The sequence below is a fragment of the Chlamydotis macqueenii genome, chromosome 5, assembly GCF_036417535.1.
Source record: "Chlamydotis macqueenii isolate bChlMac1 chromosome 5, bChlMac1.mat, whole genome shotgun sequence".
NCBI classification, from domain to species: Eukaryota; Metazoa; Chordata; class Aves; order Otidiformes; family Otididae; genus Chlamydotis; species Chlamydotis macqueenii.
Window position 1 is genome coordinate 24,659,943 of NC_141560.1, and position 24,971 is coordinate 24,684,913.

The following is a 24,971-nucleotide window of genomic DNA, read 5'->3' on the forward strand; positions in this document are numbered from 1 at the left end:
AAATCAATTATTTCCTCAGGATCTCCCTGAGTGATAACAAAGTACCAGTCCCTTTAACCCTGATGTGGCCACTGGGAAAATGCTCATTTCCTGTTTCCAGATGTAGTTAATCAGTACAATGAACTGGCATCTTCAGCATCCCACTTCTTTCTACCTCAGAATAAACATCTTGTCACCTTCAGCTAGTCACCTTCCCAGTATCCTAAACCACTTCCACAACCCAGCGTGTCTGTGACTGCCCTGCAACAGCAGCCAGTGTTTCCTGATCCAGAGACTCAAGCCAATGTCCACCAGCAACTATGCTTGTGTGGAGAAAGAAGGTGGAAAATTATAATTTCTCAAAGTGCCCACTGAATAGTGTCACTGTGCACTCTATTTTGTACGATATAAGCATCTCACAGTCTATGCAAAATGCTCAGATCAAAGTAGAATAAAGCTGAGGCACGTACATAAATATATATTCCTGTTCACTTCCTTCCATTCTATCATGCTGAAAAAGAAAGTAGTGACTTGTGAACAACTTATTCCCTCCAATAGTGTAGGCTATGGGGCAGATGCTCCAACTTGCCCCATGTTCCCCACCCTCCCCTTGCACAAATGCTTTCCTTTATCTTAATTTGCTCTTTCCTCTTGAGCTGTCTCCCACTTGAACAATGCTCATTAAATCTACTCTTTTCTCTCTGTCTTTTTGGAGAAATATTACTTCACCTGCATCTCTCTTGTCTGTGAGGACGGAGTCATGCTTGTCAATTGTTCAGACAGATGGGAATCACAATCCTTAAAGAGCACACAACTCCACTCCCACCCACTGAAAGCACTCTCTCTTTCTCCCCCTGCTAATAAAGGAGGCTGTCACTCGTTATACCAGTGTGCAGTGAGAGCAGGGCAGAAGACAACTTCCTTCTGCATCCCAATTGGCCCAAAGGGACTCTTATTCAGTGATTCAGGAGAAGCAGTAGTGGCCCCTTTCTACCAAGATCTTTGAGGCTTACTGTGTGCTCCACAGCTCTTCAGCATCCAAGCAATTGAACTGAAAGTGCTAACATAGCAGGAACATCCCTAGAGCTCCTAAGGAAGGGAGCAGTTTCCTCAGCCTTTTGCTCTTCTAACAGCTCTGTCAGAGTGTCTGAGCTGCTTCCTTATCCCTTTCCCAGCTTTCTGGAGATGTTCCACAAAGCTCTGCACACAGCCCCTATTCCCACCACTGCATCTGGATAATAGCTCATATAAAATTCCCACCTCCCTTCTGGTGACTCGTAGTTCTACCTCTGTATTCTAGGTCACAGAATCATAGAATAGTTTGGGTTGGAAGGGACCTTTAAAGGTGATCTAGTCCAACCCCCCTGCGAGAAGCAGGGACATCTTCAACTAGATGAGGTTGCTCAGAGCCCCGTCCAACCTGGCCTTGAATCAGGCTGGACCTAGATCAGCCTGCTTCTAGCCAAATTTACAATTTCAGCCTGTCTCTCAGACATATACTCTCAGAGAGTCATCTCTGTTCACATTCAACAAAGCTAACGCACAGTTCCTAATCTTCTCACCCAAATCATCCCTCCTGTCTCCTTTCTTATCACAACGGAGAATGTCACCAACTTTCTGTCAAGCATGCCTGCAGCCTTGGCCTTGTCATCAACACTGACCTCCCTCCAGAACTCATTCCCAGGCCAGGTCTGAATCTAGCACTAGACATCAAGTACACAAATGACAGGTGACAACAATCCAACTATTCTCCCCCTGTCGCCCCCAAAGCAGGGCACTACTTACACACAGTAAGACATGGGGGAACTTAACATACACCAAACCCCCCAATCGAATTCCTGCAGACATATTCCCAAATGACATATGATCCCTACAGATACCAGCAGCCTGCTACAAAGACAGCACATTTGGAAAGAATCACCAAATCATAGAACAGCCCAGGTTGAAAAGGACCTCAAAATATCATCTGGTCCAGCTTTTCATAGGAAAGGCAGCCTAGATGAGATTATCACATCTTCAAAACCTCCAGTGATGGGGACTTTACCATATCCCTGGGGAGGTTGTTCCCATGATTGATAGTTCTCAATGTAAAAAAAATTTCTTTCTTATATGAGGATGAAATCTCCTCCAAAATGCCACAGAGATGGGGCCAGCTGGCACATTAAACAAGAAGGTAAGATTTAAGAAATTACCCAGAAGCAAATGAATTTCCAAAACCCTTTTGACTCCAGGCATAAACACACACCTGCCATGTACTGGCTGAAACCTGAGTAGGAAAGGGTCAATGGACTACAACAAACAGGCTCCACTTTAGTCACAGCCAGGCAGAGAGAGGCTCTGCCAAGGATGGCAGAGATGCCCCAAGGGCCCTGTCAGCAGTAAGCCTGCACAACAGCAGCAGTCCTGTGAGAAATAACCAGCTGCCAGAGCCTGAGGATATATAGGGGCCTTCGGGAACACACATCACCTGTGCCTCATCTCAAATGCCTCCCATTCAGCTTTTAAAGCCTGGGGGCTTTAAGAAGTATATGAGTATGAGAGAAGTGGGGGGGAGAAATGTTTATGGGCAGGTTTATGTGACTATACGGAGAGTGGTGACGGGATGTCTGGGAGTATGTTTGGAAGAGGCGGCCTACAAGCATGTGACCAGCAAGCAAAGCTGTGCTAGGTCTTGCACAGAGAGTTAAGGAGGAGGTATGGGGTAGTACATTTGTCTGCGCAGCTTGTGTGAGGAATAGTAGGCAAAATCCTGTATCCACAGGGAGGCAAAAGAAGAACAGGGTCAGGACAGGTGTTTGTGTGTGTGTGCAGAGGCAGGGTGTGCAGGGGGAGTGGAGGGCTGCGTTGCAGGGTACATACCTGGCAGCATAGCACTGTGTGTATGTGAGCACATGCTACACTGACAGACCCTTCTACTCCAGCTCCTAAAACAGAGCAAGAGAAGCACACTCCTGTGAGTACTATGTGGAATGCTTTTATGTGTCTCATCAGAAAGGGATGAGAGAAAAGTGTTTCTAGGCCTGGAACAAAGAGCAGGAATGACAGTAGCAGCATCGCACAATCCAGCAGCCTGTCACCAGGGTGGACAGAGGCACAGTACAATGAAAACGTGCAGAGTCCCAGCCAGGTTCTGCCCAGCTACACCCCTTCCTCAGGCTTTGGTCATCATTACATTGATGTAAGCGTGGTGAAGTTTTATTGAAGGACAGCATTGCACCAGAGTAATGGGACAGGGAAGCAGGAGTGAGGATCTGAGGTAGATGTGGAAATACATGTAGCCTGGCAGACGTGGGCAGCTCTGCCTGAATTGAATTCATATCAAGAAAGGGAAATAATGAGGTCACCACATTAGAAAAAAAGATGCTGAAAAGGTAGTAAAGCCCCGCTGAAGATATAAAGCTCATAAGCCACTTACTGGTGCTGACTGTGCTTTGATGGGATACTGAAACACCAGCACACCTGGCAGGCCAGTAAATGCAAGAGGCACAGCTGTACAGTGGTCCACACCACAGAGAACAAGGTGCAGGGACTGAAGAGAAGTCAAGGTAGAAACACTTACAAAGAGATCTGGATGGGATTCTGGAGTTTGTATCATTTGCAGCCTACTCTCAGAAAAAAAAATGTATAGAGATCCAGAAAAGTCATTCAAGAAAGACAACTGTATGGCAAATTAAATCCACAGCTGATGCTGCCAACAGCATCACTGGCACCATGCTAGCGAAGAGGTTCCATGCATCCCCAAATGACCAGTCATACAAACCCTGGAGCCCAGAGCTCTCTGCACTGATTCAGAGAGGAAAGTTCTATGCTAAGCCAGCCTGCTTCCTTCTTGTCCATCTCTCCTCTGAATAGAAACCTCTCCTTTCTTCTCTTGCCCATATTTTCCCTACTTTTCATGTCTCTGCTCTGATCCATCTGCTCCATTTACAGTTTATTTATTATCTGTTTCTTCCTCCTCTTCCTCCCATGTTTTTTCCCTTGCCCCCAGATCTTCTTGTTGAGCTGCCAGGTCCCTAGTTCAGTGGTGTAACTCAGCTGATTTAGTCTCCTTAAAGGAGTGTCTGCTCTCATGTAAATCACTCTCCAAACGCAGCCTGTGAAATGGGCTTGTTCACTAAACTCTATGAATAGGAAAGCAGGCACAGCTGGCCTATTCATAATCAACATAAAAAATAGATTAGCACTTTACAGATTAAACATTATCGTTTCAACAGTTAACATAAATCAACTACAGTTACAGACCTAGCATTGCTGCTGCCACTGCAGGGTGACAAGCATTGCAAAGGGAAGGCCTGCCAGTCTGGGGTGCAGTGGGAAACAGCTCATTTGTCTTCCCCCTTGAATGCACGTTCTCCTCTTCCACCCCCAGAGTGTACTGCTAGAGGTTGTTACAAGGAGAAAAGTGGGCTAAGGAAACAAAGGTAGGGGGTTAATTTTGATTAATTCACATGCATTTCTGAGCAATCCAGCAATCCACTATTCTAGAGCCAGAATCCAACTGCCCTACTTCCCTCCGTAGGGCTGATGCAGCTCAGAAACAGACGGAGCAACAAAGTCAGTCTCTGGAATAGGAACAGGACAGGGAGCCTCTAAACCCAGTCTGGTATCTAGCTCTGTTTCCTACAGTTCAAAATCATTGTGCTCCTGTGGATGAGGTAAAGCAGTTTGGTGGATTCTATCTAATGTAAGCAGGGGCACCCATCTCAAAAAACACCTTATCATAACCTGGGGAGCAACCTCACCAAAGAAGGGCCAAGGACTGATACCCACTCCAGACATGCCCCATGGAGAGCAAAGCCAGGAGAGAGTGGCCCAGAGCCTGCTACTTGTCAGGCTGCACCTCCTCCTTCATCAGGTGTAGGACATTAAGTCACTGGAGATGCTCAACCCAACACACTGTCATTAGTGTGCTACGGTTGTGTAGTCAACAGAGAGATAAGGCCATAGAACCAGTACAGTCCATCCCCTTCCCTTTCTCCCTGCTCACTCACTCAGAACCACTGAGTGTCTCAAATGTTTAGCTTGTGGCAGCCAACCTGTAATTCCTGAGCTGGTCCTGATGATTGCAAGGGATTGGCAAGGGCCTTTGACAGGATATCCCATTAAGAGTCAACCTCACAGCTCTTTCAAACAAAAGAAAAAAAAAATAAAAGAAGAGGAAGAGGTTAGGCTACGGTCCAAGCGACAAAAGACAGCCTGGAATAGGAAGTGTGGGCTTAGAGGTTTTCTTGGCAACCAGGGCAAAGACACCAGTAGTTCACAAAGGACACAGCAGCAGAAGTTACATTGAGACACTTCTTCAGTACAACCCCTCTTAATAAGGCCTGGCAACTTTAATTGCTCTAGCCTCCTCCTAGCCTTTTTTGATAAATTAGAATAACAGTTAATAGAGCTGAACCAATCAGTTACATCCAACAAGGTGTTTGGCAAAATTAGCTTTGTTATCCACTCACAACTGATACCACCTCAGTTTAAGTCATTATCTGAAATGAGCCAACTAATGTATATTTTCTACTAATCATTTGAAATTTGGAAGAGTTGGTGTTGAACAGCCTCTTCCAAGAACCTGCCAATTTGAGATGGAGTGGTTATGTGAGCTTTGTAAGGGAGAAACTCGTGGGTTTGCTTCAGCTGAGCTCTCCTGGCACAAGCATAGGTCACGTGAGTTTATTGCTTCAGTTGTCACAGACAGCTTCACAGTTTGGATCTGAACCAGGCACCCTGTAAAACCAAAGCACTGCAAAGCTTACAGAAAATAAGTGCAAAATGTGCTTAATGTTCACAAACATAACTTGTTTTCCAAAAGGAACATGAGAAAACTTCCTCTCTCTCAGGCTGGCCTCCTTACTAGGGACTGACACACTTTGCTCACTAATGGTGGAAAGACCTTTGAGACCCCTTAGATTCCAATTTTTGCTTCAATTCTCAAAACACAAAAGTATGTTGAGTGTGAGGCTTCCCGTGAGGAGAATTTCCAATGTTCTCGTCCATAGCAGCTTTTTCACAGGGAGGAAAACCTGCAGGCAGGGTTGAAGTGATTTCAGTAGCTCAGCATCCTTCCATGGAATCAGGAGCTGTCTCTCAGACAGATGCCAGAAGTGCCATAAAACAGAGCTTATTAGATCATTGTACATCTTAAAAATTCATTAAAATGCTCTATGTCTATTCTGTGTGTTAGAAAAATGCAGATATGTCAAGGTCAGGCCCTATAACTCCTTATTTCATGTCACTTGTTTCACCTACAAATAATCTATTGCCAAAAGTCACCAGACTCACTGCATCATGTTTTCACGTTCCCGATGGGTCAAGAGCCAAGTAACTGGGCAGACATAAAATTCTGAAAGAAAACAGGATATGCTAACCAGGCAGAAGCGTGCAGGATATTAAAAGACAGTGGGCAGGCAGATGACAGGATTCCCTGCCCCCTCAGAGAAAAATCAGGCATTCTAAACCCAGCCTGCGTCTAGGTTGGAGCATCAAGTAAGAATATCTCTGAGTGTATCAGCAGCAGGCTTTGAAACAGAAGCCGGTTCCTCCACATGGCAGCTCAATGTTTCTGCCCCTGCCCAAATCCTGCTGTGTCATAAATGCATACAGATTGCTGAGCAAATGAGACACACATCATTTTTAAAAAAAGAAAGTCTCCATATGTGAGAAGGCCACATAAGGACTATTAATCCCAGTTTCAGAGAGCAATTTCCAGTGATTGTTTGGAACTGGAAGGGTTACCCATGTGCTGCTAGGTGGTTTCTGCCAACGGCCAGAGCCCTGCTGTGCAGCACATCCACCACCTCCGCAGGACGTGGACACTGAACACAGCCTGACACAGCTGTGGTGTGCACTGCCAGCCAAGATTTATTTGCATCAGAGCAACACTTTAGGTGTCATCAAAACTCTGAGAAAACCGTACTGAAGAGAGCTTGCCATCTGCACACAAGACACTGTGAGCCAACAAATTCCATGCAGGTATATCACACACTAACCTGCAGGCACCTAAAGAATTTGTAAATTGAAGGAAAAAATGTCACTAAGCATGCAGATCAGAACTACTCCTTACCAGGCCATTCCCCACAGCATTTGCTGATCTCAAATCTTTCACTTCTTTGCAGAAGACCCTCCAAAAAATCCTTCAGAAAATCCACTGTCCAACCTCCTGTATTCTAAATCTTATTAACTTGAAGGAAGCCAAAGGAGATTATCCTCTAATCTGCCCACAAAACCTTCTCTCTCTTAGGCAATGGGGCTTAGAGCACCAAGGAAGAGGCTGCCATGAGCAGGACTCAGCCAGATCCTCTCCCAGGAACTGTGAGCGGAGAGAAAACCCGCAGAAGGAGGGAGTATCCTGCTCTAAAGCTTCCCTGGCAATAAGGACACCAGGTTGTTCTTGGCATGCCACCAAGGGTCAGTAACACTGGAGCTTGCAAATAGAGCAAGCAGGGACGGGAGCAAAGCAAGGTGGCCCACCTGAGCCATCTCATCTGCCCTTGGCAGTAGAGCAGCGGTTCTGGGCAGCTACTGCCCACATGAGGGCCCGGTGTAGAGGCAGCCACGATGAGATCTGCCAGCAACTGGGGCCTCTTACCAGAGACAGGCAGGGAGAGCACAGCAGAGGCAGCAGCAGCAGCGGGACCTGCACAGGCAGCCGCTCCTGCCTTTCAGTTGAGTAATGCGGGCCCATTTGTTCTGGGTGACATTAATGCTATTGGCCATCCATCTCAGACTCTTTAAATTACTTTTTTATGGCCAAAATCCTTTTCATAATTGATAAAAATCTCTTTTTTATATCCCAAGTTATTGAAAAAAATGTGAATTTTTTTTATTCCTCATTACAGTTTTAATACAAATGTGTTTTTTATTGACGACTGCTTGAAAGCCCTGACAGGCCTACTGAGAGAGGCTCAGAGGGGTGAGAGAAGGGCCAAATCCTCCTGTCCCACTTCCCAGACCCTCAGACTGTCAGAGTAATGGCCACCACAGCCCAGCCTCCAATCTAGTTGGTAATGGAGAGTGGGTAATGTCATGCAGGAAGAGGAGATTTTCTTTGATGGACACAACACCCACAGCAGGAAAAAAGAGGCTCTTGCTGACCGTATCTGGTTTCTCCATGTCTGTTAGTGATGTACGCGAGGGCCAACTTCACAGAGCACCCTGGCACAACATTGCTGGAGTGAGGTACTTAAGGACAGAACCAGGGTCACAAGCTATGGGAGACCCAGGTGTTCAGCAGAGCCATTCAGCATCAGTCCCACAGCCCCAAGCAACCATGAGAACGACCACGCACTGACTGTGCCACACATCAGTGCTCTCAGGCAGAACACTCGACCACAAAGCTGTGCAGCACCAGAGGAAGCAGGCATCCCGGCATCCTGGATGGTTCAGACAACACTGCTGTCCTGAGAAGAGGCTTCCTGGGGCCATAACAGGATCTGTAGCATTGTGACCTGAAGACCTTGTGATCTAGCAGGGTAAATGAACCTTCTCTAGGGCAATATATGGAACCAGCTACAGAAAGCGGCTCATATTCCCTTGGGAACCACCTGGATGCTGTAGGACATTCAGTGTAACACCCAACAGCCTACTGAAGGCCTAGCTGCTCTCGCACAGGGTGGAGAACTGCTTCAATAGTTCTGTAAATCAGAAGTAAGTATATGGTCCAGCAGAGCTAAAAAAATTTAATCAACAGTTCCAGAAGGAAGGGAATCAGTCCATCCTTCTCCCTTTCATTGGCACAGCAGACTGCCGTGCTGTACCAAGAGTGCATACAGAAATAGGAATAAAAAGAGCAGTCTCTTCTATTCCCTCTGTCTTTTCTCAGATTCCAACAGTTCGAGCGCAGGGAATTCTCTTGTTGTGGGGATTAGCTACCTTGCTGCGGTCTCGTTCTAAATCTTTTCCATGGCAGGTTCACATGGGCGTACGATTTTTGTCCCTCCCTGTCAAATAGCCACGTGTCATTACTGTGCATCATTGCCATGACCATGCTCCCAGGTGCATGTGGGTACATTTCAACAGTGGTTGAATAAAGCTTGTGCACCCAGCCTAGAAAATACTTTGGGAACCTAGCGAGCAATTTAAGGTCGAGGGACAAAGGGCAGCATCCCTCTTAGCCACAGTTTTGCTGCAAGGACAATGACTTCTCACATGAGGAGTATCTATCTCTTAGCACACAGCACTGGTGCCATGCCAGGCAGAAGGGTAGGAATCCAAGGAGAGTAAAGCCCTTTAACAGAATGCTGCATCACTCAAGCATCACCATCTGTAAAAATACATCCTGCTTCACAAACCACAGCTCAAGAGGTTCCTCTTCCACACGTGTTTTGCTTACAAATCACAGTCATCTCACTGATGTATCCTGCCCTGCTCCATAAGCAAGCTCCATTATTGTATGGCTGCAGGAGTTTTCTTGCAAATGGCAAAATAGTCCTTGAACAACAGGTAAAAGCCGTAATTAACTGTGGATGAAAAGATGGTCTCCTTGGAGGTGCTGGCTAATCAAGCAATTAGAAAATCCTTCCCATTACCTGCACTCCCACAAAGCAGAGCTGGACTGACATCCTTCCAGATGACTGTCTTTCCATCAATTTAAGCCCTTCATACTATTTGCCTTCAGCCTCGACTTCTGGGCTCTCCCCTGACCTTCCTCTCAGCTTTGAACAAAGCAAGCACTGGAAGTAATACATCCAATCACTGGTGTGTTCTCCCTATGGAGCTTGTTTTGCCTCTCAGTCTTCCTGGAACACAGCAAACTCACCAGCAGTGGTATAAGTGTGTGTGCAGATGTGGATACCCGGGGTCCCAAGCAGAGAGCTGGTCAGGATTCCTTGGGATCTCTCACTTAATAGCATCTGAGACTGCTCAGCTTCAGCAGTTTCCACCCATCTCTGTGACAGCTTCAACAACTGTTAGCAAGAGGCCAGAGATATAGGATAAGTGTAAGTCAAGAGGTGAGGAGGAAGGAGAGACCCTCACTTCTACGGCAAGTGAGGCCAGCCCTGTGCCCTACACCAGCCCCTTGCCCCCCCAGGCAAAGACACAGACTGGACACAGAGCACATGGGCAGCTGCACAGCACAGGTGCTCCACCGGCATGGGAAAGACCCTACCTGAGACCATCCTGGCCTCACGGCGATGCCAACTTTATTCTTGCTGTAACTCCCAAGCACACAACCTCAGACCGGACATAGGAGCAGGGACTAGAGGACCAGCCTAATGGGAACCTGCCAGAAAGGAGCACAGGTGAAAGAACTGGGATATTTCTGAAGGGACAGTGGTGAGAGATGGGCAGGGAGGGAACGTCTCCCACCAAGAAAAATTACCTCCAACATGAGTAAAAAGCCTAGGTGGAGTATCAAGTACACAAACACACCAAGGGGGAGAATAAGGAGTTTTGGGGAAAAAATCCGTAAGTTGATTACAAAATACTAATGAGTGAGGATGGGCTGGAAGCTGATGAGCAATGAACTCTGGAAAGTGACATCTCGCTGTACACAGGAGAGGGATTACAGTGGTGCCGAGTGGGTAGAGCTATGCTGTGGCCTACTGGGATGTGCAGATCAGATGGGCGACTGCAAACCAGGAGGTATTTTAGGACTAGAAAGGTAGAAGAGTGTGTTGGCATAGACAGGAGTACACAGTGAAGTCAGGAGATGTCACAGTATCTAAACTCTTTATCCTTGCACAGTGGCAGAGAAGTGAGACCCACAGACCCATACTAGGGACTGCACTCAACAGCACTGCAGCCGGACAACAGAAAGGCAAAGATTTTTGGAAGAGCAGGGTTGTAAAAGCTGTCAAGTCATTCTGCAGCCACGCTGTCCTATAAGGAAGGATGTTCTGGAACAGCCTTGATCAGACTAGAGAGAAGCAGATATGAAAGGGGAGAGTTTCACAACAGTTCGATTGCTCTTAGCAATGTGTGATAAGCTCCTCTGAGCACCTTGTCCATGGAAATCACACACAGAAAGACCTACAGGAAGCTTTTCTGAAAGACACCAAAGGGCTGTCAGCTGGAACTGGCTTGGCCAAACCCAGAGATGCTCTGGATTCTGCACCTCTGCTCTGGGATCAAACTGGCATCACCTCCCCAGTATGCCTACATCCCATGGCCACAAGTCAGTCTCTTTCAACAGATCTGCCAGAGGGAGGAAATGCCCCTAATCCCAGTGCTGGCAAATCATTTCTTCCATCGTTTCTAGTTTTCAGGCACAACAATTTTGCATTTTTAAGGTGCAGCCACTCCAAAATATTCATCTTCCACAGCTTCTCATCAGTCTTTGTCTCTAAATGTCTGGTGTCCAAATTTCATCTGAAGTTGCCTGGCTTTCCCCTGCATGCACCTTGTTGAGTTAGAGAGCTTAGCTGAACCAGCTATCCTTCTCTGTGCCATTAATAGCCCTGCAGAGAAAATGACAGTTGTGGGGTAGGGAACATACTCATTTTGCATTAATTTTCCACACCTGACACCCTTTCACTTTCAAGCAGGGAAGATGAGAATAGAGGTAGGAGCGATTCTTTCATTCATATCTCATCACCTATTCTTATGCACACAGCTTTTCCCAACTGATCCAATGAATCCATCCAGAACAAGCCCTACCTGTGATATTTCCACTGTCTCCCCAAAAGACTTACTCTATGATCTTGCTGGTGAGTGTTTCCAGGAGTCATGGTAAAGATTTCTTTGTGCAGTCTCTCCCACTGCTACTACTTGTATTGTCCTGAGACTCCTACCCCCACTCCAACCTCTTGCCGAAAAGACTCAAGAGAATGATCACCTCCAACCATCCCTTAGCCAAACCCCTATGGCTGAGATTAGATAGCCAGCATCTGCTCACTACTGATTATTTTTATCCCAGTGACCCCTGATAGGTACACAGATTCACCCTAGACTTAAAATAGGGTTTGACAGGGCAACCCACTAGTCAGCATATATGATGCTTCTCCTTCTGTGTCAGATCAGCACACGTGCCATTTGCCTTTAAATCAGTCCATTGGGTCAAGCAGCAGAGCTACCTGCTGCAGCTCCCAGTCTCCAGCCATGATGCTGGCCTAGAATGGGAGTTCCCCCGTCAGCAGGGTGTCACGCAAGTCTGCGTGGTGACAACACAACCCTATCAAACTGCTGTAAACCCACCTCACAAGCCCTCTGCCTTTGCTCAAAGATCAGTCTCATTGGCATGCTCTCCATATACGCCAGTTTTCCCACAAAACCACTCCATTTGTCAAACATCCAAGCCTCTGATAAGATTCTCAGGAGTAGGTCACATCAGAAGACAGACTGTTTCTAATTGACTGAAGACACAATGCTTCTATATGCAAAATTGGCTTTTTTGATCTTCATGCCCTTTTGCAAGCTCTTGCCTAATTTGTCAGCTTGTCACATTCCTCCCTAGGTATCTCTGTATTTCCAGTTGCTATTTCCCCCATTTGTTCTGCACTGATACAAACTGTGTGTAATTACTTCTTGCCTACACTTGAGATTCATTCGAGAAGCCTGCTCTTGTGCCTGATGGGGGAACTGGAAGTCTTACCATTGAATTCAAGAGCAGCAGGGTTAGGCCTAGGCCCCCTGGGAAGGTTCCCTCATTGTCATTTTCTCTTCTATTTGAATTCATGTGCAAGTTCCCAGGTGTGATGCTGGCCCCAAGGGGGAAGGTTTCAGGATCCCCTCTGCACTCCCCTCTGCTTTGACACTTCACCTTGCCCTTCTGCCATCTATATTTCAGCTAAGTACATTGTATTTAAAACGTACTGAGGATGTAGCTACATTGGAATTAAATTTGTTCCTGAAGTAACCCTATTAAATCCTCTGGGCTCCAGCAAAGGCAACTTTGGTGCATTATGTTCCCCAGATCCTTTTTGCTTTTAAATACCTTGATTTGCTACCTTGAAACTAATGGAAATGGGCATTTATCTCTGCTTTTAATACTGCCCAGTTTCACCAGCTCCTTTATTTTTACACATGTCATTCTCTTAATTTCTGTCTTTTATCATTGCTCTCTTTCTCTCATTAGCATTTCCCCTCTATCCCTTTCTTCCCATTTCTACCTTTTTTTTTCCTCCCTCTCTCTGTCTCTTTAAAATTAAATATTATCCAGCACTGTCCATGTGGGTGAAGTGAATGCTAAGAGGGAAGGCTGCTGTGGAGACTGGATTCGAGCTGGCCTGCTGGAAATCAATGAGGCATGGAAGGCTCATCTAGCTCCCAAAAAGCTGAAAGAAATCAGGGCGTATCAGTGGCAGCTGAACACACACTTGAGAGAAAAGAAGAGGGACCCCCTCCAAGCACCTGGCTCGGCCTGAGAGATGCCACACAAACTGGTCATTTAATAGGGGCTAACCTTGGGGTGGCTTTCATGGCTTCTGCAGAGGAGAGATTGCTGGATGGAGGCCCATGGCGCAGCAGGGAGCAGCCAGCCTGCCCTGCTCCATCTATTCACTAAGCTATGAAACACAGGTGGTACCAGCCAGGCTACAAGGATGCAGCACTGAGAGAGGGAGCATCTTGCAGGTCAGGGACTGACATTAACCCTGCCATTAAACTGCAGGAAAATATTAGTTGTCATTCCTGACTAGACAATTCCTAGGTCCTGAAACTACACATAGGTAGACCCACCTCATCCAAATCTGCCCATAATATACTCACTAGGTGCAAATACTTCACTTACCCCATCATGTTACCCCCATACCTCCTCACCACACAATCACATATCCCGAAACATCCCAAAACACACATCCACACTGCTTTCATTCTTCAGCCTCCTGTCTTCCTCTTCCTCACATCCACCTTCTCTTCCATTGCCTTTGCACACTGTGGGCTCCTGCCTCCCTCTCACAATGTCAGCTGTGATTGTTGAAACGCCCATCCTCAACCTGGATTGGAGTGTGAGGGGACTTCTTGTAAGGGATAAGATGCAAAGCAGCAAAATGCCCTCTCTAAATACTGTGGTTACTTCCCTTGTAACGAATGAACACAGACACTCACCTCTGATCTCAGTGCTGTGGGCTGCTGAGGGTTAATGGTGACAGAGACTCCTGGGCTACTGTATTACCTGGCTGCAAGCACCAAAAGTGATTTATGCTATTATTTTCTTTGGGGGTTAATTAGGGGCTCGAGAAAGTAAAGGACTGTCAGTGCTACCTGGAATTCATCTAGTGCAGCCAGGGGAGAGCAGTCGTCCCTCACAGAGCTCTGCTAATATATCTTTGTCCTGAACATCAATACCTCCAGCTCCCACTCCTCAGTGCAGCAGACAGCCCTCCATCCTGACCTCCAGCAACCCTGTTAGTCTTGGCATAACCTCTGGAGTATGCTGCTCTGCTGAGCCCGGCCTTTTCCACTTGGCAGCCCTCACATCCTTAATCCTCTGTTATCTTCTCCTTTCCTAAGCTTGCCAATAATGCCCATCAATGGACAGAGAAAATTCACATGGCATCGCCTCCTTCTCCCAGAGGCAAGGAGGAGATATCTCCCCTTGCTATCTCTGGCAACTGAGAACCACCAGCAACCTCCTTGCTCCTGTTTTCCTTCCTCTAGGACCCCAGGGCTTGCTAAGACCTGAGAAGCCAGCACAGGCTGTGGTTGCCCCTACCTCTTTGCCCAGATCCTCGCGGATGACTTGCTCAATCTCCTGCCTGGTGCTCTGTGGGGCCTGGCTGTGCAGCACTTTGAGGGTGCGGGTGTACTCCTCAGGCAGCAGGTAGTCAAGCGCTCCCAGGTGCTGTCCCACCTTGATGAAGGTGCCTCGGTTGGCGCAGCACAGTTCCCGGAGGCGCTCAGCAGAGCGCAGATGCACCTGCAGAGAGACCAGAACATCAGCCAAGCCCTTTTGCTGTCTGTTACATGCACATGCCCACATATGTACCTTTTATTTGTTCAACATTTAAACAGATCAGGGATTTTCTTTCTTGATTTGGGGCATCACGATCTAATGCGTCAGCCTACTATTAGGACTCTGGCTTGATTTAGAGAGGCCAAGACAAGATCCGCTAGAGTGTAAGGAGCTTTGACATTTGTTTTCACAGGCACCATGATCAGTGACAGCACATTACTTTTTTGGCTCTGTCCAGGCTACATCCTTGCACAGAATAAAATGTCTAGCCATAGGGCAGCATTAGTTTGTCACTGTGATCCACCACTACAATGCACAATTTGGGAACCCTTTGCCAAAAGACAAAGGTCAGGACCACAACTATGTATGTTAGATTCTTAGTGTAACTGCAATTAATCAAAGTGAGAAAAAAAACAGATACCATCCCAGAAAGTTCCAGAAACTTGGCAGAAGAGTCTGTTAAAAATCAAAACTACAGATGTCTATTTGGCAGTGAAGAAAACAGTATGTGGGCAATGCTCCAGCCTCCTTAGCTCAATCTGACACACCACAAGGGAAAACTACATCCCTCCAGTCAAGCCAGGACTTGGTCTTACTGCTTACATTGCCAACAAAGTCTGCCATGACAGTGGTTTTAGAAACGACTTGCTAGCTTTGCTCATGTTGGCCAAAATGCAGCCACCAAATTACAAAACCCATCACCACCCACTTGCCTGGTCTGGATTTCAGCTCCTGAGGTTCATCCTGCCTCTCAAGAACAGACCAGCCGCCACATCCTTCAGTGACAATGATTTATTCTGCCTTTATTACTCTCACTAGAAAAGTCTCCTGCCAAGGACACAGCTATACTCAATACCCTTTAATAAACTTCAGATAAGTTTACCCTCATACATTAATATAATCTAAGCAAACCAATGACAAAAAATAACTCTGCACCCATCTTCTGTTAATGGCTGACACCTATCTGCATGCAGGCTCCCAATTCCTCTGGCTGCTGTGTCAGAAGTCATCGAAGGTCAAATCCTGTGTCTGCAGACTTCAACTGAGGTCAAGATCCTGTGGTGAGGGACTCCACTAAAAGCCTCAAAGTATGTGGAACAACACCACAAACACCTACACACCCACACACTCACCCCGTTTAGTGTCTATCTTTGCCCTCCGTGCAAAGCAGTGCCACGTCACATCACAGGAGAGGCTGAGCGTCTCGCACTTGGGAACATGTCAGGGGACAGACTGGGTGCTGATCCGCACGTTTACGAAACACAGGCCTAGGGGAGTGTGAGGAGAAAGCCTAATGTGCAAGTCTCACACTCAGCATGTGAGATTTGACAGCTTGATGCACACATGCTCACGCACGTGCACACAAGCACACACTTTCCTAGATGGGCGCGCACAGGCAAGCAAAACTGGCGCTAGGAGAGTGAGTTTCCCCCAGCATATTGCCTGCTCAAAAGCACTCACAAATACATAGGCAGAAAATAACATCCACGAGCATGCCTGAAGTCTCCCACATTACTGTGCCACATTTTACACAGCAACTTTAAAGTTCCTGCTGTAACAGGTAAGCCTCTGCTTGGGCTGTTTCCTTGCTCTCCTTCCCTGTGTGTGGTGGGGGTAAAAGCAGGCCAAAAGGGGACAAGGAAAGGAAGCTGTGAAAGAGGACAACAGAGAACAAAAAGAAGTGAGGGAGTTATGAGATGAAAGAGAAAGGCAGTGGGAGGGAGGGAGCCAAAGCAGCTGGGTAGTTTGTTGTGGCATTGGGAGTGCAGCCCATTACAAGGAAACAGTTTTTACGCAGCTCTGATAATTGCCCTCCGATAATTCCCGCTGCCAGCAGCAAAGGGAAAAGGGAAGCAGTGGCCGGCCACCCCCTCCAAGGCAGCCACAGCCCAGGGCACACGCGAGAAACTGTGGCTCCTTGCAGATGTGCTCCAAAAACCCCAGCACCCAGCACAGGCCAGTACAAAGCCCCACAACCTCCCACAGCAGGAGCCCATCTGATGACTCCAGGCTGTGGCCTGGCTCAGGGCAGAGCAGCAGCACCCCTGGGGCTGCAGCACAGTGAGGCAAGGCAGCCAGCTCGAGGTAAAGGTGCTGGCTCCAATGCACCTACCTGCCCCACATGGATCACCAAGGGAGATGGAAAAAACATGATAAAAAACTCATGTAGCTGAAAATGCAACTGATTGAAGACGCATTTGGATGCAGGGTATATCTTCATGTCGGTCTTTGCTGAGAAGGAGATAGAAACAGCCCCTCTCTCTTCTAGCAAAAGAACAAAACCCCCATGCACAGCATCCTCTGCCACACTCTCACAACTGGCTTGGCTAAAACTCCTAAGAGACGCTGCCCTGGCTTGCTGTCCAGACCACGAATGCCAGCTCCTGCCCCCGCTACAGAGACAGAAGATGACCAGGCAACTTGTCACAGAGCAAGAAAAATCTATCTGTAGCCGTACATTTTACAAAAATCCAGTCTGCATTAGAGGCAGAAGTACAGTGAGAATGAAGCAGGACTGTGAATGTAGCTTCCAAGGTCTCTTTTCTTATCAATCAGGTCAGGATTTTTTGCAGAAAAATGTTCATAATGCTATCTATTAACTGCCTGGATCTCCCCAAGCTAGGTCACTGTCCAGATGCAGCACTTGTTTCTCTGATAGATGACCTTTTCCTAATCATAGGCAGAGTGCCACATTCCTACTACTGTGTCAAATACTGTTGAACCACATTTCTGTCCTACCTTGAAGAAACTGCAGGGTAAATGGAAACCCCCAGAATGGCTCAGAGCTTTTCTCCAAGAAATCTCACAAGATATTGCTCTTTGTTGTACAAGCAATACCTTGAACACTCTTTGTATCAGATAAAAGAGCTGGGAACAGCTAGTTAGACAGGGAGCCGCTTGTATGCATCATGCCTAGGAGGATACAGTAGAGAAAGGGAGCATTTCATGTACCAAGGATTACCAAGAATAAGCCTCCCTCAGGAAGCACTTCAGATCACAAATGCTGTCTGAGTGTGTACATGGTTCTTTCCTCAGTCTACATGGGCATTTCTTTCTCTCTCAAATCCCTTCCCTGAATTTCAGCAGGACAAATTCTCCATTGGCCCACAGCATGGCTATCAGACCCATGTGGTTTACCTAAACCCTGCGTAGACTGGGATTAACACTGATTATTAAAATTGTTCCATATGGACCATAATAGAAGTAATAACTGTCAGGTATGGAGAGGAGGCATCTCTGGGTTGAAGCACATACTCAGCAAGCAGAGCTGCAAAGGGACATGTTTAAATTTACTCTTGATGTACAAGCAGACCTGGCTTCTCAAGTAATTTTGATGCTTTTGAAGGAGCCTTTACTCACAAAGACCTTGGAAAAGAAGTGCTCTTCAGAGCATCAGACTTGCAAGATGTCACAAATGGGCAGATGCTATTCTGATCTTAAAAATAAAAGAATTAATTTAGCAGAAAATAAATACAGAAGTTAAAATATACTGGTGAAAAGTGTTATCTGGTGACAGACTTCGTGACAAAAGGGCTCAGAAAGGCCACTAAAGACAGTAAGGTAAGTGGTGGAAGCCACTCCTCATATAAAAAATCCTCCAGAAAAGTCATTCCAACCCTGAAGGGCATATTTATAGCTGGCAAAACGTGAAATGAGGATTAGGAATGCAGAGAGAAAATTTGAAATGCAATTAGTCAAAGACATAACAAACAAGTCACTAGAAATTCCTGGTGATGGGTGCTGCCTCCAGGAACACTGTGAACACAGACATCTCACAAAGGATGTCAGGCTGGATTTCACCCAGAGGACAGAACTAGAAAGGCTGTTCCTCCTCTCACCTCCATACCAGAGAGTACTCTTGTACAAGTGAGCAGGAATAGCTCCACACCACATGGTGCCCACTCGCATCCCACCTACTCCCAACCTGAGCAAGGGAAAGGAGGCGCCTTCTGCTGCAGACAATTCCCTGCATGGGGCAGGATGCTGAAAAACCTGCCCATCACTGCCTACAATGGAGATACGCTCTCCAAGACAGTATTTCAAGAAAGATGTCTCCAGAAAATACTTTGAAAACTTCAGTCACATAGAAATTACAGATTAATTCAAAAAGTAGCTGAGATGCTAATAATCATAATACAATGAGGATCGCACATTAAAACTTCCAGAGGACTGAAGGGGAACAAATGTTGCCCTGTTTTTAAGAAAAATCCAGAGTAATCTGGAAAATTAGAGTTGTGCAATATTTTATTTTGTATCAACTGAATTAGTTGAGACAACAGAAAGTATTAAAAAGCATCTAGCTAAATGCGATATGACTGAAAAAAGTCAACAGGGATTTTGAGAGGAGAAAAATCATTCTTCACGAGCCCACTAAAATACTCTGGGCATGTTAATGCAATGGTCAATAGAAGATAAGAGGGAGATATTTACTGGGACTTTCAAATGGCTTTCAATAAATTCCCTCACAAAGAGTGAAAAGAAAACTGAGTCATTATTGGAGAAGATGGAAGAACATCACTTGCTCATTTTATCCCAATCCCAACTCAGAATTCCCTCTCTGCAACACCAAGCCCAGCAGTGGGGGACTCTGTACTTAGGACAAGGCTGCAGCATTTAGTGATGTTTTTACCACAGCTTCATTTCAATCTGCTCTGAGCTCTCCTAGATGAGGTGATACTGTAGAAGCGCTGTTTACATTGTTTTTACTTCAAGCAAGGTTGAACTAGCACTGGAAACACTAAGAAAGGTGATGAAAAGAGAAACAGTTAGAGGTAGCACCCACAAGGCAGAAGGGGTTCTCTACTATAAATGGCTTTACATACATCACTGTCAAAAACCAACAGTGGAGTGTCCCATCTCACCCATTCTTACACCAAGGTTTCATTTCCCTGCTAATGATCTGGCAAAGGAGAGAATGGTGCAGTGACAAAAATTCCATGAGATGCAACAGAAATTATTCACCACTACGGAAAACTAAGCCCTGCCAGGTCCCTACCAAAGACAGGTGAACAATCAAGAGACTGGCAGATCACCCTCAGCATAGATGGCTGCTAGGTTACGCATATTGGAAGGTGCAATTTATCCTGCCCATGCACACTGATGGGCTCTAAATTAACTGTAACCACCCAACACTTGCATCACGCTGCTGTGGATGGCTCAGTGAAGGCACCTGCTCAATGCACAGTGGGGGTCAGGAAAACGCAAACAAGCTGTTTGACTGTGTTAAGAAAATAAAAGAGAAAAACATTAAAAATATGAAAATGCCATTGTATACATTGAAAGCATAATCTCACCTTGAATTCTGGACATCCCATCACAAAAAGAGGTACAGAAGAAAAAGAAGACAGAGAAGGACAGGGGAAAAAATATAATGGACTTGAAAAGACTCTGGAAAAAAAAGAGATTGAAATGTTAGAAGACTGATTAGATTAGAGAGAATTGATGGGTAAGAGAGAAGACTTATATGAAATAATAATAAAAAAAAATGTCCTATTACTATTTCCAGCTCTCACAAAACAGCAAATAATAGGGCATTCCACAAAGTAACAACCTTTTTAAAGCTTTTTTTACATCCTATTTTGCACAGTACAGCATTAACCAGTGGCACTCACTGTCAGAGGATAGAGAAGCCAAGAGCCTAATGGAATTCAGACAGGCTTTAGACATTTATGATAAAACAACCATACCTGATTTTATATGGAGCTTTTCATCTCTAAAAGTGCTTTTACAAAGCTCTTTACAAAGCTCAGGATCGCTATCCCCCATTTTACAGACTCATAAGAACATTACATGTAATAAAATGTCTAAAGGGCTTTAAACATTCTTGCTTCAGGCATCAAGACAAAAATTACCCTATTGATCAGCCCTAGTGAGAGACAGAACGCAAACAGGGTGCACTGATGCTCCCAGCATCATTACAATATTTAAATAACCTATTTGGTGTATCCAGCTCCCATATTCTTGTTATATTGGTCACCCCTCCTGCTGGGGTTCAACCTGCTTCCAAGGATCTTCTGTATTTATTAAGTTATCTGCCATTGCAAGGACTTGGGACATCGGTGATGGGCTCTTGCTTTCTTCCCACAGCACAGCAGAATTGCTGCTGCAATACTGGAAGGTATTTTGTGGCACACGGTGTGTGAGACCGTCCCAGGCGTATATGCTGCCCGCCATCCAGGATGAGATAGCTCTTCTAGTGATGCCTGCAGTAGGGATGCCATACCGGACTGGAAGAGCCAGGCTGCCCCTTGGACTCCATACAGAGGGAACAGAGGATGTCATCACACCTCTGTAGTGGGTATCCCCAAAACACAGTAAGTCAAGGAGGGAGAAAAGACACATCAGAGAAGATAGGAAGGGAATCTGGCCACAGATTCCACCCTTAACGATGACAGGGCCATACGCATACGACTGGTAAAACTACGGAACAGCTTTAGATGACCCAGGACAGCACAAACTGGAGAGGAATGAAAGGATGTCCACCTCAATTTAACACAGTGAAAGACTGAAATCAAGTGCCATGCCAAAAGATCTGTGAAGACGTTTAGGGAGGATACAGCTACTGATGAAGCAAATAGGGTACTTGGGCACTTCAAAAACAGCAACAAAAACCTAGAACCCATTGCAATGACAGTGTAGTTGTGTCCAAATGGCTGTTATCCCCTCTGTCAACAAACCTGAATAAGCATACAGTTAATATAAACTGCTATAGCCTTCACTAACACTGTCAACATGGCAATGACTGACAGCAAAGGTGCTGCAAGGAGACACACAACTCTAACTGGAATTGTTATTGCCTCCTTTTTGTACTCTCTCCTGCCTGCCTTTTACAAAATCTCATTCCTATGCACACCAGATATTTCTCATTCAAACGCTTCCTTATACCAATACTAACTGATCATGCTGCCGATCACGGACAGATCCACGTCTTTGGAACTGGAATAACTCCTGGTGCAATGTACTCCACTATGTAATAACTCATTATTTGTGTAAATTATATATAACATTCCTAAAGATTTACCTATGGTCTCTGCCTGCCCATACGAGAGTAGTGCATTCCTTATGTTCCCACTTAGGCAGGTACATTGTTACTTTTTCAGACCTATACTTTTTAGTTAGTTCCTCTTGGTGCAAACTCTGGTTAAAAAGATGTCCCTCTAATTCTCAGTTTTGACTTCCATAGCTCAAAATAGTCCTAGTAGATATCAAAATCCTTCAGAAATTGTGGCACAACAGTAGGCTGCCAGTGGGACAGCCATGAAGTGAGAAAGAGGGCTTTATAGCTTGCAAAGGATAAAGGAAAGAGATGATCCCCCTAGACTAAAGTGACAGTTTCTTAGCTTCTCAGTTTTACAAACACAGGATACAGGGAGTCACACAAGCAGCGGGACAGCCAGTGAACTCTGTACAAATGGAAGGATATACACTTCGAGCCTGTGTTAGGCAGCTGAAATCCTGTGTTGGTGCTGGGGCCTTGTATCATCAGTGCTAAAGGCAGCTGAAATTAAAGCAAACATGTTTCATGATTTGTGCAAATCCTCCCTAGAGATCAGGAGGGACTTTTCCCAATGTAGGCCAGCCCACTTCACACTGAACAGATGTGGAAGCTCCCACCCTCTGAGCTATCAGGCCTCCGAATTTCCACACAGAAGCACACACAGACACTGACCTCCCACCTATGCTACACATACTCCCATGCTCTTCCTGCTAAGACCCTGATTCACAACATGGTTCCTAACAACCCGTACAGGTGACTAGGTGACTAAGGGGTGACCTAGCAACAAACCCCGAGTTTGAGATGCCACTTGATTCAGGAAACATTTACACTGGGCTGAGGTCCACCTCTTCAGCCAGTCATTTCCCAAGCTGCTCTGAGAGGAGGAAGCAGTGTTGCTCGACCGCAGCGTGGAGCACCAGCAGTCACCTTGCTGAACCCTGCCCTTGCTGGCTGGTGCCTGCACGACCAGCGCCAATAGCCTGCCGGTGTTCCATCTTCATTTTGCTCCAAGCTCAGTCATTTGTGCTCTGATTATCTCTCATTACTGACGACCTTGCTGTAATGAGTTTTAATCTGCCTCGTATTAATTAGAAACATTTTCATTAGCCAGCTCAATTTTAGGTAAATAGCTAATAGAAGCAACTGAGCTGCAATTAGTTATCTGTGGGGCAGTTCAGGAGAAAAATCGGAAGAGAGCAGCTGTTTCCCCTCTAGACACCTCTGTGATATAATCCACTATTCTGTCTAAGTCTCCTGAGCAGGAAGAACAAGAAACACAGGGAAGGGATGGTGAGAGACAAGGGGAAAATGACATGCTAAAATAACTGGGACACAGTACTTCTGTGGCTATGGTATTACCTACCTGTCCTCTCCCACTAACAGTTCCAGATCAGACTGTTGAAAATCAGAATATGAAAGTCAAGCTGAGTCCTTTACACCTACAGACACCACCTCCAGTGAACAAGGTTCTGCTCTTGAAGCTGTTTTACCCTGAAGGGAGCCCTCTCCAGAAGGCAGCATCTGTGACTGCACAAGAAGCCCTTCACACAGGCGCTCTTCTGGGGCACGTACACTTATCTGAACAGCACTTACACGTGAGGATAAGATCAGATCAGATTTGCACAAGAAGGAAGGACCAGATCTGTGTATATGCAGATGTATAACACTTGCAAAGCCAGCAGCAGTTGCAAAAATGCCCTCAGTGCCTTATTGTCCTGATAGGGTTGGTATACAAAGAGATCTGTTCTGTGCTTTGTTGCAGAGCACCCATGGAGCATAGGAAGTCATTCAACAGCACGGCTGCAGAAGGCACAGAGACATTTACAGAAGCTGCAGTGAAATTAGGCACATGTCTCAATCCATTGATCACAGTGCCTGCAGCTCCTGTTACGGAGGCAGGTGAAACGATAATAAATTTGACACAGCATTTCTCAAAATCTTGCTAACAAAACTAATTCAGCTCAGCTTGGATCAGACTATATTGGATGGTAGTGAAAACAAGCTGAGGGCTATAAAGACACCATCTTACATGGCCTTGTGTTTAGTGGTGGGGGGTCTGCTAGCCATCAGTCCTGGTAAGCCCTGTTTTGCTATTTTCAGTTGCTATAAGGAACAAGATCAACCGAGAGGTGTGTTACATTCAGGAAAGTTCTCTAAGCAGGAGCTGCTGACGCACTCTACAGAAACCACACACTGACTGACCAGCAAGAGACATTGTGCAGCAAAAATGACCTGAAGGGAGAACACTTCCCAAACAGCTATGTCCATGGAAGGAGATCTTGGGAAAGCAGTAACACGGGAAGTGAGGGCTGGTCTTGGGCTGTGGGGAGGGTGAGGACAAGAGCTCAAACAAGGCCACAGTAGGAACCAGGTGTCACTGAAGGTCATACAGTTATGGCTATGCACAGGGAGGTTTTGCATCAGAGACAGGAGTGTAGAGATGGTCTCTTCACTTTAAAAAAAGGTCCCAGAAAGAGTAGAGAGAGCAAAATAAACAAGGAAAAGTACATCAGGAGCTACTGCAAGACAGATGAACCAGTATGGTATAAATGAGAAAGTTTCATGATTTGTCCTCAATAATAGAACCAGACGGTACCAAGAAGGCTGGCCTAGTAACATTTTCCACCTGCTCAAGAGGTCAGACACTGAAAATGGGAAGAGAAACATACAGGGTGTTACTGTGGTTAGTGAAGAAGTGGAAGATGAGATTAAGTAAGTATCAAGGGAATCTGTTCTATGCTGAATATTCCTGGCCTTCAAAGCAAAGTGGATCCTAGCAGCAGAGAGGAGGATGAACGCCTAACAGCCTCTTCCCTTAGTCCCTACACCCCATCCTGCAATAAAATGGAGCTGGAAAACCATGGAGTCCACAGGAAGCACTAACAGGCAGAAGATACACTGAAAGACACACTGAAAGGAGAGGTTTATCAGGATGTACAGCCCAAGCACAGAGGGAAAGATGGAGTAGCTTAGCTAAGTCTCATCTAGTTCAGCAGCTGAGGGTCAGGACAGGGTAGCTTCACACAGTCTGCTCTCCTAGTGTGGGTGTGCAGGGAAGAAGGAAGCGCAGAGGCAGCCATTGCAGCTGGAGGGGAGAAATCGTCACATCCACTTTGTCAATGCCGAAGAATCTGGGCTGACATTTTTCTCTTCCCAACAGTCGAATCC

At 46.0% G+C, this 24,971-nt stretch overlaps 1 protein-coding gene across 6 annotated transcripts in view; it reads right to left on the reverse strand.

Annotated features, from left to right (window-relative positions):
• ADCK1 (aarF domain containing kinase 1) overlaps positions 1 to 24,971 on the reverse strand; it is a 79,680-nt gene that overhangs the window by 34,035 nt on the left and 20,674 nt on the right. For all 6 annotated transcript variants that reach the window (XM_086748935.1, XM_086748933.1, XM_086748929.1 and 3 more), the window contains exon 4: positions 14,567 to 14,770. In XM_086748935.1, coding sequence (XP_086605061.1) covers positions 14,567 to 14,770 — 204 coding nt within the window. The remainder of the gene's footprint in view (positions 1 to 14,566; positions 14,771 to 24,971) is intronic.